This window comes from Procambarus clarkii, chromosome 85 (genome assembly GCF_040958095.1).
Source record: "Procambarus clarkii isolate CNS0578487 chromosome 85, FALCON_Pclarkii_2.0, whole genome shotgun sequence".
Taxonomy (NCBI): domain Eukaryota; kingdom Metazoa; phylum Arthropoda; class Malacostraca; order Decapoda; family Cambaridae; genus Procambarus; species Procambarus clarkii.
Window position 1 is genome coordinate 22,092,284 of NC_091234.1, and position 13,045 is coordinate 22,105,328.

General features: G+C 47.6%; 2 protein-coding genes across 3 annotated transcripts in view; both read left to right on the forward strand.

Moving 5' to 3' along the window:
• LOC123746735 (serine/threonine-protein kinase DCLK1) overlaps positions 1 to 13,045 on the forward strand; it is a 224,286-nt gene that overhangs the window by 14,013 nt on the left and 197,228 nt on the right. The window lies entirely within an intron of this gene.
• Positions 11,654 to 12,451, forward strand: LOC138358736 (uncharacterized). Its single transcript, XM_069316903.1, has one exon. It carries the CDS (start codon positions 11,654 to 11,656, stop codon positions 12,449 to 12,451), a length of 798 nt encoding a protein of 265 aa, XP_069173004.1.

Consider the following 13,045-nt stretch of genomic DNA (forward strand, 5'->3'; position numbering starts at 1 on the left):
TCCAGTATTTTTTTTATCTGAATCTCTGTTAATATATACAGTATAATTTTCAGGAACATGTTCCCTGTCATTTGGCAATACTTCCTCTTCATTTAATGATTTTGTTGGTTTGTTTGCATGTACCAATCACAGGCTAATCACCAATCCCTAATTAATCACGTGTGATTCCCTGTCACCTTGTACAAGAAAGAAATAATTTCTTCATTTCTATTTTCATTTAGATGTTTCGCTTTATTGAGGTATAGTTTTAGATTTTCTGTCTTTCTTTGATAGGTCTCATCTTAATAACCATAGTGTCCCCATCCTTATTATGTTGCAGTTTCCTGGCATTCCTAACCACTTCTAAGTATCATTTGTTTCACTCGTTAAATGGCACCCTTAAACCGCGCATATTGGGGGCCTAATAGCGAAAAATATTGAAATTATGTAAAAATAACTTAATGTTAAACAAATCTCCAAGTTATTGTCTTCAGTGTTGTGAAACTTTCATCAAAATAGTTTCAGAAAATGATTTTAGATAAATTAAAAAAAAAATAAGAAGGTTTTGTTGATAAGGAGAACAGCTCCTAATAACTGGAACTGAAGAATAATGCAGTAATAAAGAGATGCAAGCACCTGACCAACGCTCAAAGAAGAGCAATAGTAGTAAGAAGTGTCCACAAAGTGGATATGCAGTTGGTGCCTTTACATCATTGCTGAGCAATACGTAATAACACAAATAATAATGAGTAACTATGCTATTATGCTCTATTTTAAGAGCATTATAGGGTATTTATATATTTATATAATGCCTAGGGTATTTATATATCATATAAATACATTGTCCAATGTTAATATATGTTACTTTCATCTATGTCCCAAAAATATTTTTTTTGGGGGGGGGGATTTTTAAGATTTTAGTTTTTTCTCCTTTGTTTATTACCTGATTTTGTTATAACCTTTACATCCTGGAGAATGCATATATTTCCCCAACTATGTGAAGACAGAATGAAATTGGTCAACAAATTAATCTGTCACAACTTGCAAAACTTGGAACTTTTAATTTTTTGGCTGATTTTTTTATCTGATTGCAAACTCTCTTTTCTTTGTCTCTTTAGGTTGTTTTGATGATTAGGGACCAGATTAGGGCTTTTTCACTTATATAAAGTATACCCTAAATATATCCCCTAAATCATTATAATTATCCCTATATTTTGTGTTTTTTGGGGTTATTTTTTTCTTGACTTCAACACATATTGACCGACAACTCTCACATATTCGAGTACGAATGTCAAACAATGTTTATTAAAACTTACAATTAAATTAACGAATTAAAACTACCTTTATTCATTGTTGATAACATCAACTTCAATTATCTCTGAAACTAGAGTTTCATCCTTGAGTGACTTCTAAAATAACAGTTTTTTACCGATTCTCACTATTTTGACGTATTGTGTGCTCAGCTGTCTGTTCTACAATCCCTTCAGAATAGATTTTTCATAAACTATACATTTGGAGTTATAATTTTTTTGGTCTAAATTTGCTGCATATTTCAAATGCCTTGTTGACGATTTTTTTTTACAGTAAACAATACTGAAAACCTATACAGTATTCTAATTTGATGAAAATGAAGATCATATGCTATTCTAAGAGATTAATAACATTAAATGAACAATTGGTGGTAGTTCATATTTTTTATTCTGATTGGAAAATCTGAAGTTTTCAATATTAAATTTTAAAATTAATTTTGATTCTCTTGTTTTTCAAGTTACGCTGTGAACATTTATACAAAGTTGGAGCATTTGCCTAGTTGATTATGCAAAAAAAAATGGAAAGTGTTTGTTCAAGTTTTAAAAATTTATGTAAAATTACTTTTGTCAAATCATATATGTATGAATTGCGCTGTTGAAGGGTTAAGAGGCATTTCTTGTTCTATATTTGCCTATCCTCTTAAAATCAGAGATATGTTTTTTTGTCATAAGGCCTTCTCTTAAACCTAATATTTAATTATTTTATTTTCTTCTCCCACTCTCTCTATCATAGATAGTATTTCCTTTTCTAAACACCCAAAAATTAATTATGGACTTATTTATATCTGCAGTGTTTTATACTAGGTTACGATTGGTAACCAGTTCTTTCCTAATTGTTTGTCTAGTGTTTGGTCCTTGTTGGTCATATCTGTTTTTGACTTCCAAACTTACTTCCTTGATTGTTTCTTTCTCTTCTACAACTTGCGTGTATGTTTATTTTATTTACTCCTTGCACTTTTCCAGTCATTTATTAACCTCTATTTGAGCTGTCAGTGAAGTTTCTCGAAGCATATCCTTGCCTATCTTCTTGAGGTTATCTTGAGATGATTTCGGGGCTTTTTAGTGTCCCCGCGGCCCGGTCCTAGACCAAGCCTCCACCCCCAGGAAGCAGCCCGTGACAGCTGACTAACACCCAGGTACCTATTTTACTTCTAGGTAACAGGGGCATAGGGTGAAAGAAACTCTGCCCATTGTTTCTTGCCGGTGCCTGGGATTGAACCCAGGACCACAGGATCACAAATCCCGCGTGCTGTCCGCTCGGCCGACCGGCTCCCGAGCGGACAGCATGTTTGCCTAACTCCATGTTAGGCTCTCCCGAGCCTAACTCCATGTTTGCACTAGCCTGTAGGGTTATTTTGAGTTGCTCACCATACGAGTCTATTTTGCTGTTAAGTTCTTTAAATTCACTCCTCTCTATTTTCCATATCTCATTATCTTTTACTAGTTCCTTGATTTGTACCTCCAGACTCTTTACCTTATCAGTCAAGCTGATATTTTCTTTATCTTTCTGGAAAATGTTTCATTTTAAATTACAAATTCATTCTTGAGACTTTAATTTTCTTGTTCTAATTTAATTACTTTTTCTTCATACTGTAATTCTTTAGCAATTGTGTGTGTGTAATTACCTAAGTGTAGTTACAGGATGAGAGCTACGCTCGTGGTGTCCCGTCTTCCCAGCACTCTTTGTCATATAACGCTTTGAAACTACTGACGGTCTTGGCCTCCACCACCTTCTCACTTAACTTGTTCCAACCGTCTACCACTCTATTTGCGAAGGTGAATTTTCTTATATTTCTTCGGCATCTGTGTTTAGCTAGTTTAAATCTATGGCCTCTTGTTCTTGAAGTTCCAGGTCTCAGGAAGTCTTCCCTGTCGATTTTATCAATTCCTGTTACTATTTTGTACGTAGTGATCATATCACCTCTTTTTCTTCTGTCTTCTAGTTTTGGCATATTTAATGCTTCTAACCTCTCCTCGTAGCTCTTGCCCTTCAGTTCTGGGAGCCACTTAGTAGCATGTCTTTGCACCTTTTCCAGTTTGTTGATGTGCTTCTTAAGATATGGGCACCACACAACAGCTGCATATTCTAGCTTTGGCCTAACAAAAGTCATGAACAACTTCTTTAGTATATCGCCATCCATGTATTTAAATGCAATTCTGAAGTTAGAAAGCATTGCATAGGCTCCTTGCACAATATTCTTAATGTGGTCCTCAGGTGATAGTTTTCTATCTAGAACCACTCCTAGATCTCTTTCTTTATCAGAATTCTTTAAAGATTTCTCACATAATATATAGGTTGTGTGGGGTCTATGTTCTCCTATTCCACATTCCATAACATGACATTTATTAACATTAAATTCCATTTGCCAAGTGGTGCTCCATATACTTATTTTGTCCAGGTCTTCTTGAAGGGCATGACAATCATCTAAATTTCTTATCCTTCCTATTATCTTAGCATCATCAGCAAACATGTTCATATAATTCTGTATACCAACTGGTAGATCATTTATGTACACAATAAACATCACTGGTGCAAGAACTGAACCCTGTGGTACTCCACTTGTGACATTTCTCCATTCCGATACATTGCCTCTGATTACTGCCCTCATTTTTCTATCAGTCAGAAAATTTTTCATCCATGATAGAAGCTTACCTGTCACCCCTCCAATATTTTCCAGTTTCCAGAACAACCTCTTATGTGGAACTCTGTCGAAAGCCTTTTTTAGGTCCAGATAGATGCAGTCAACCCAGCCATCTCTTTCCTGTAATATCTCTGTGGCCCGATCATAGAAACTGAGTAAATTCGATACACAGGATCTTCCTGATCGAAAACCATACTGTCTGTCTGATATTATATCATTTCTCTCCAGGTGTTCTACCCATTTAGTTTTGATTAGCTTTTCCAATACTTTCACTATTACACTTGTCAATGATACAGGTCTATAATTGAGGGGGTCTTCCCTGCTGCCACTTTTGTAGATTGGAACTATGTTAGCCTGTTTCCACACGTCTGCTACGATTCCTGTACACAGGGATGCCTGAAAGATCAGGTGAAGTGGAATGCTGTGTGTGTGTGTGTGTGTGTGTAATTACCTAAGTGTAGTTACAGGATGAGAGCTACGCTCGTGGTGTCCCGTCTTCCCAGCACTCTGTCATATAACGCTTTGAAACTACTGACGGTCTTGGCCTCCACCACCTTCTCACTTAACTTGTTCCAACCGTCTACCACTCTATTTGCGAAGGTGAATTTTCTTACATTTCTTCGGCATCTGTGTTTAGCTAGTTTAAATCTATGACCTCTTGTTCTTGAAGTGCCAGGTCTCAGGAAATCTTCCCTGTCGATTTTATCAATTCCTGTTACTATTTTGTATGTAGTGATCATATCACCTCTTTTTCTTCTGTCTTCTAATTTTGGCATGTTTAATGCTTCTAACCTCTCCTCGTAGCTCTTACCCTTCAGTTCTGGGAGCCACTTAGTAGCATGTCTTTGCACCTTTTCCAGTTTGTTGATGTGCTTCTTAAGATATGGGCACCACAACAGCTGCATATTCTAGCTTTGGCCTAACAAAAGTCATGAACAATTTCTTTAGTATATCGCCATCCATGTATTTAAATGCTATTCTGAAGTTAGAAAGCATAGCATAGGCTCCTTGCACAATATTCTTTATGTGGTCCTCGGGTGATAATTTTCTATCTAGAACCACCCCTAGATCTCTCTATCAGAATTCTTTAAAGATTTCTCACATAATATATAGGTTGTGTGGGGTCTATGTTCTCCTATTCCACATTCCATAACATGACATTTAATAACATTAAATTCCATTTGCCAAGTGGTGCTCCATCTACTTATTTTGTCCAAGTCTTCTTGAAGGGCATGACAATCATCTAAATTTCTTATCCTTCCTATTATCTTAGCATCATCAGCAAACATGTTCATATAATTCTGTATACCAACTGGTAGATCATTTATGTACACAATAAACATCACTGGTGCAAGAACTGAACCCTGTGGTACTCCACTTGTGACATTTCTCCATTCCGATACATTGCCTCTGATTGTGTGTGTGTGTGTAATTACCTTCTTGAGGTTATCTTGAGATGATTTCGGGGCTTTAGTGTCCCTGCGGCCCGGTCCTCGACCAGGCCTCCACCCCCAGGAAGCAGCCCGTGACAGCTGACTAACACCCAGGTACCTATTTACTGCTAGGTAACAGGGGCATTCAGGGTGAAAGAAACTTTGCCCATTTGTTTCTGCCTCGTGCGGTTGTTTCAATGCTCAGGCATGTTTATTCATCAATGAGAACAGAAATTTTGTCATTTATCTACTTGATATGCTGGCAATTTTTTTTTTCATATTAATGGCTATGTGATTAATTATCTCTGTGGCACTAATGTGGGAATGCAGTCCCATCCCAATGTCCACGCCATTTTGCTTTTGTAGTTCCATTAAGCTAAAGTGATCAGAGTATGGTCTGTCATTCTAAGCTAAATAATATGCAGAATGCAAAATTTAACAAGTTTTTTTTAGATTCAAAGCATTCATGGCATCACAAAATTTTCCAAGAGCATCTTCGCCAGCTACATTTTCATCATGTAAAGCAGCAGTGTGAGCTTTCGATAGTTTATGATCAACAATTTTTTTTTGGAGACACATCAAGTGTGTACTTCAGTCTGCTCCATAATAGGATTCAGTACTGTACATCAGTACTTGGTACATCTGATCTGGTACAGTACCTATACCAGATCTGTACATCTGGTACATTTGATAGTCTTAAACCCTAACCCTTAGAAGTGAAAAATGTTAAATTGTTTGAACATACAATGGAACCTCGGGTAGCGTACATCCCTCTTTACTAATTTTTCGCTTTACGAACTCAATTTCTTCATAAAAATTTTAATTGGGTTACGAACTTTGCCTTGCCTTGTGACTTTGCTGATACACATATGGGTCGACAGAGTGCGTGGTTCCTGGTAGCACCCGCGACCATACTTCGGTTTACCAGTGCCTCCTGCTTAGTGATGAAGGCGCTTGAATTCTTTGTAAAGAATTTCGTTGTTTTTCTGCTTTTTTGGTTTTTGAACATAAAATTATTAAACAGTATAACACATGCCATGGGTCCTAACAAAGTCAGTGGTAAGGTTCAACCTAAGAAAATAGTTTAGTAGAGGCAGTAGAGGATGTCCCTCATAAAGAAAATGTGTGAAGTATGGGATGAACTGCAGTTTTGTTGAAAAAATTTCCCCCAGATAAAGTTGTAGCAGGCCGTTGCATTTACTTTTTTAATGACAAAGTGATGTCTCACTACAGACAAGTATAAAAAATGTAGGGAAAACAATTGTCTTTAGATAGATTCTTACTAAGGCAAGGAAGCAGTGAGCCACAACTAGGTCCTAGTGGTATGCCTGCAAGCGTAGGAGAGAGACTACCGAAGAGAAGTCATCACTACCTGATGTTACAATGGAAGGGGACTTCCCTTCCAAACACTCCCCCTTCTATTACAACATCAGGCAGTGATGACTTCTCTAGGGTACTCAACCATCGCATGACGCAAGCAACTGTTTCGCGTCGTGCAGGTCGTCGTTCAATCCCTGACCGTCCAAGTGGCTGGGCATTATTCCTTCGCCCAATCCCATCCCAAATCCTTATCCTAACCCCGTTTCCCAGTGTTATATAGTCGTAATGGCTTGGCACTTTCCCCTGATAATTCCCCCCCTCATCCTCCTCACCATCTTCCATACGCCAACAAGAGTCATCAATAAAGGTAAACTATAACTTGTACATACCATAGTACAAAATATTTGTGTGTCTTATATATGAAATGTATTTTGAAGTTAATATTTTTTGGAGTGTGGAACGGATTAATTCAAATTTACATTATTTCTTACGAGAAAATATGGTTCGGGTTGCGAATTTTCGTCTCTGGGAATGGATTAAATTAGAAAACCAAAGTATCATTGCACTTGATACTGTACTTGGTACTTGAAGTGCAGTGTTAGAAGTGGTGGATGAAGTGCAGTAATATTAGTAGTTGTGGATGAAGTGCAGTGTTAGTAGTGGTGGATGAAGTGCAGTGTTAGTAGTGGTGGATGAAGTGCAGTGTTAGTAGTGGTGGATAAAGTGCAGTGTTAGTAGTGGTGGATGAAGTGCAGTGTTAGTAGTGGTGGATGAAGTGCAGTGTTAGTAGTGGTTGATGAAGTGCAGTGTTAGTAGTGGTTGATGAAGTGCAGTGTTAGTAGTGGTGGATGAAGTGCAGTGTTAGTAGTGGTGGATGAAGTGCAGTGTTAGTAGTGGTGGATGAAGTGCAGTGTTAGTAGTGGTGGATGAAGTGCAGTGTTAGTAGTGGTGGATGAAGTGCAGTGTTAGTAGTGGTGGATGAAGTGCAGTGTTAGTAGTGGTGGATGAAGTGCAGTGTTAGTAGTGGTGGATGAAGTGCAGTGTTAGTAGTGGTGGATGAAGTGCAGTGTTAGTAGTGGTGGATGAAGTGCAGAAGTATTAGTAGTGGTGGATGAAGTGCAGTAGTATTAGTAGTGGTGGATGAAGTGCAGTAGTATTAGTAGTGGTGGATGAAGTGCAGAAGTATTAGTAGTGGTGGATGAAGTGCAGAAGTATTAGTAGTGGTGGATGAAGTGCAGAAGTATTAGTAGTGGTGGATGAAGTGCAGAAGTATTAGTAGTGGTGGATGAAGTGCAGTGTTAGTAGTGGTGGATGAAGTGCAGTGTTAGTAGTGGTGGATGAAGTGCAGTGTTAGTAGTGGTGGATGAAGTGCAGTGTTAGTAGTGGTGGATGAAGTGCAGTGTTAGTAGTGGTGGATGAAGTGCAGTGTTAGTAGTGGTGGATGAAGTGCAGAAGTATTAGTAGTGGTGGATGAAGTGCAGTAGTATTAGTAGTGGTGGATGAAGTGCAGTAGTATTAGTAGTGGTGGATGAAGTGCAGTAGTATTAGTAGTGGTGGATGAAGTGCAGAAGTATTAGTAGTGGTGGATGAAGTGCAGTGTTAGTAGTGGTGGATGAAGTGCAGTGTTAGTAGTGGTGGATGAAGTGCAGTGTTAGTAGTGGTGGATGAAGTGCAGTAATATTAGTAGTGGTGGATGAAGTGCAGTGTTAGTGGTGGATGAAGTGCAGAAGTATTAGTAGTGGTGGATGAAGTGCAGTGTTAGTAGTGGTGGATGAAGTGCAGTGTTAGTAGTGGTGGATGAAGTGCAGAAGTATTAATAGTGGTGGATGAAGTGCAGTGTTAGTAGTGGTGGATGAAGTGCAGAAGTATTAGTAGTGGTGGATGAAGTGCAGTAGTATTAATAGTGGTGGATGAAGTGCAGTGTTAGTAGTGGTGGATGAAGTGCAGTAGTATTAGTAGTGGTGGATGAAGTGCAGTAGTATTAGTAGTGGTGGATGAAGTGCAGAAGTATTAGTAGTGGTGGATGAAGTGCAGAAGTATTAGTAGTGGTGGATGAAGTGCAGTAGTATTAGTAGTGGTGGATGAAGTGCAGTAGTATTAGTAGTGGTGGATGAAGTGCAGAAGTATTAGTAGTGGTGGATGAAGTGCAGTGTTAGTAGTGGTGGATGAAGTGCAGTGTTAGTAGTGGTGGATGAAGTGCAGTGTTAGTAGTGGTGGATGAAGTGCAGAAGTATTAGTAGTGGTGGATGAAGTGCAGTAGTATTAATAGTGGTGGATGAAGTGCAGTGTTAGTAGTGGTGGATGAAGTGCAGAAGTATTAGTAGTGGTGGATGAAGTGCAGTGTTAGTAGTGGTGGATGAAGTGCAGAAGTATTAGTAGTGGTGGATGAAGTGCAGTGTTAGTAGTGGTGGATGAAGTGCAGAAGTATTAGTAGTGGTGGATGAAGTGCAGTGTTAGTAGTGGTGGATGAAGTGCAGTGTTAGTAGTGGTGGATGAAGTGCAGTGTTAGTAGTGGTGGATGAAGTGCAGTAGTATTAATAGTGGTGGATGAAGTGCAGTGTTAGTAGTGGTGGATGAAGTGCAGAAGTATTAGTAGTGGTGGATGAAGTGCAGTAGTATTAATAGTGGTGGATGAAGTGCAGTGTTAGTAGTGGTGGATGAAGTGCAGTGTTAGTAGTGGTGGATGAAGTGCAGAAGTGTTAGTAGTGGTGGATGAAGTGCAGAAGTGTTAGTAGTGGTGGATGAAGTGCAGAAGTATTAGTAGTGGTGGATGAAGTGCAGTGTTAGTAGTGGTGGATGAAGTGCAGTGTTAGTAGTGGTGGATGAAGTGCAGTGTTAGTAGTGGTGGATGAAGTGCAGTGTTAGTAGTGGTGGATGAAGTGCAGAAGTATTAGTAGTGGTGGATGAAGTGCAGTAGTAGCAGCAGCAGTAGTGGTGGATGAAGTGCAGTAGTAGCAGCAGCAGCAGTAGTGGTGGATGAAGTGCAGTAGTAGCAGTAGTGGTGGATGAAGTGCAGCAGCAGCAGTAGTGGTGGATGAAGTGCAGTAGTAGCAGCAGCAGTAGTGGTGGATGAAGTGCAGTAGCAGCAGCAGCAGTAGTGGTGGATGAAGTGCAGTAGTAGCAGTAGTGGTGGATGAAGTGCAGCAGCAGCAGTAGTGGTGGATGAAGTGCAGTAGTAGCAGCAGCAGTAGTGGTGGATGAAGTGCAGTAGCAGCAGTAGTGGTGGATGAAGTGCAGTAGCAGCAGCAGCAGCAGTTGTGGTGGATGAAGTGCAGCAGTAGCAGTTGTGGTGGATGAAGTGCAGTAGCAGCAGCAGCAGCAGTAGTGGTGGATGAAGTGCAGCAGTAGCAGTTGTGGTGGATGAAGTGCAGTAGCAGCAGCAGCAGTAGTGGTGGATGAAGTGCAATATCAGAAGCAGTAGTGGTGGATGAAGTGCAGCAGCAGCAGTAGTGGTGGATGAAGTGCAGTAGTAGCAGCAGCAGTAGTGGTGGATGAAGTGCAGCAGCAGCAGCAGCAGCAGTAGTGGTGGGTGAAGTGCAGCAGCAGCAGTAGTGGTGGATGAAGTGCAGCAGCAGCAGCAGTAGTGGTGGGTGAAGTGCAGCAGCAGCAGTAGTGGTGGATGAAGTGCAGCAGCAGCAGCAGCAGCAGTAGTGGTGGATGAAGTGCAGCAGCAGCAGCAGTAGTGGTGGATGAAGTGCAGCAGAAGTAATGGTGGAGAAAGCAGTGATGCTGGCATGTAGAGGGGAATGCCGGAGGGTTGCCAAAGTGTGCTGCTTATTGTACGTGATTGTACGATTTGGCGGTGGCGGGCGACTATGAGGGTGGTGGCGGTGGCGGGCGACGAGGGTGGCGGCGGTGGTGGAGGGTGGCGGCGGTGGTGGGCGACGACGAGGGTGGCGGCGGTGGCGGGCGACTATGAGGGTGGCGGCGGTGGCGGGCGACGAGGGTGGCGGCGGCGGTGGTGGAGGGTGGCGGCGGTGGTGGGCGACGACGAGGGTGGCGGCGGTGGTGGGCGACGACGAGGGTGGCGGCGGTGGCGGGCGACGACGAGGGTGGCGGCGGTGGCGGGCGACGACGAGGGTGGCGGCGGTGGCGGGCGACGACGAGGGTGGCGGCGGTGGCGGGCGACGACGAGGGTGGCGGCGGTGGCGGGCGACGACGAGGGTGGCGGCGGTGGCGGGCGACGACGAGGGTGGCGGCGGTGGCGGGCGACGACGAGGGTGGCGGCGGTGGCGGGCGACGACGAGGGTGGCGGCGGTGGCGGGCGACGACGAGGGTGGCGGCGGTGGCGGGCGACGACGAGGGTGGCGGCGGTGGCGGGCGACGACGAGGGTGGCGGCGGTGGCGGGCGACGACGAGGGTGGTGGCGGTGGCGGACGACGACGAGGGTGGTGGCGGTGGCGGGCGACGACGAGGGTGGTGGCGGTGGCGGGCGACGACGAGGGTGGTGGCGGTGGCGGGCGACGACGAGGGTGGTGGCGGTGGCGGGCGACGATGAGGGAGGTGGCGGGCGACTATGAGGGGTGGTGGCGGTGGCGGGCGACGATGAGGGTGGTGGCGGTGGCGGGCGACGATGAGGGTGGTGGCGGTGGCGGGCGACGATGAGGGTGGTGGCGGTGGCGGGCGACGATGAGGGTGGTGGCGGTGGCGGGCGACGATGAGGGTGGTGGCGGTGGCGGGCGACGATGAGGGTGGTGGCGGGCAACGATGAGGGCGGTGGCGGGCGACGATGAGGGTGGTGGCGGTGGCGGGCGACGATGAGGGTGGTGGCGGGCGACGATGAGGGTGGTGGCGGGCGACGATGAGGGTGGCGGTGGCGGGCGACTATGAGGGTGGCGGCGGTGACGGGCGACGACGAGGGTGGCGGCGGCGGGCGACGACGAGGGTGGCGGCGGTGGCGGGCGACTATGAGGGTGGCGGCGGCGGTGGCGGACGACTATGAGGGTGGCGGCGGCGGTGGCGGACGACTATGAGGGTGGCGGCGGTGGGTGGCGACGACGAGGGTGGCGGCGGCGGTGGTGGGCGACGACGAGTGTGGCGGCGGCGGTGGTGGGCGACGACGAGGGTGGCGGCGGCGGTGAGGGTGGCGGCGGTGGCGGGCGACGACGAGGGTGGCGGCGGTGGCGGGCGTCGACGAAGGTGGCGGCGGTGGCGGGCAACGAGTGGCGGCGGTGGTGGGCGAAGAGGAGGGTGGCGGCGGTGGCGGGCGTCGACGAGGGTGGCGGCGGGCGTCGACGAGGGTGGCGTTGGCGGCGGTGTCGGGCGACGAGGGCGGCGGCGGCGGGCGACGACGAGGGCGGCGGTGGCGGGCGACGACGAGGGCGGCGGTGGCGGGCGACGACGAGGGCGGCGGGCGGCGACTAGGGCGGCGGTGGCGGGCGACGACGAGGGCGGCGATGGCGGGCGACGACGAGGGCGGCGGTGGCGGGCGACGACGAGGGCGGCGGTGGCGGGCGACGACGAGGGCGGCGGTGGCGGGCGACGACGAGGGCGGCGGTGGCGGGCGACGACGAGGGCGGCGGTGGCGGGCGACGACGAGGGCGGCGGTGGCGGGCGACGACGAGGGCGGCGGTGGCGGGCGACGACGAGGGCGGCGGTGGCGGGCGACGACGAGGGCGGCGGTGGCGGGCGACGACGAGGGCGGCGGTGGCGGGCGACGACGAGGGCGGCGGTGACGGGCGACGACGAGGGCGGCGGTGGCGGGCGACGACGAGGGCGGCGGTGGCGGCGGGCGACGACTAGGGTGGTGGTGGCGGGCGGCGACTAGGGTGGTGGTGGCGGGCGGCGACTAGGGTGGCGGGCGACGACGAGGGTGGCGGTGGCGGGCGACAACGAGGGTGGCGGTGGCGGGCGACAACGAGGGCGGCGGTGGCGGGCGACGACTAGGGCGGCGGTGGCGGGCGACGACTAGGGTGGCGGTGGCGGGCGGCGACTATTGGCGGGCGACGACTAGGGTGGCGGCGACGACGAGGGTGGCGGCGGCGGTGGCAGGCGACGACTAGGGTGGCGGCGACGACGAGGGTGGCGGCGGCGGTGGCGGGCGACGACGGGGGTGGCGGTGGCGGGCGACGACGGGGGTGGCGGCGGCGGGCGACGACGAGGGTGGCGGCGGTGGTGGCGGACGACGACGAGGGTGGCGGCAGCGGGGGTGGCGGGCGACAACGAGGGTGGTGGACGACGACTAGGGTGGCGGCGGCGGACGACGAGGGTGGCGGTGACGGGCGACGACGAGGGTGGCGGCGGCAGCGGTGGTGGCGGGCGACGACGAGGGTGGCGGCAGCGGTGGTGGCGGGCGACGACGAGGGTGGCGGCAGCGGTGGTGGCGGGCGACGACGAGGGTGGCGGCAGCGGTGGTGGCGGG

Coding starts and splice junctions, on each gene's coding strand:
- LOC138358736 (XM_069316903.1), top strand. CDS start 11,654: ATGAGGGTGGCGGCGGTGGGTGGCGACGACGAGGGTGGCGGCGGCGGT.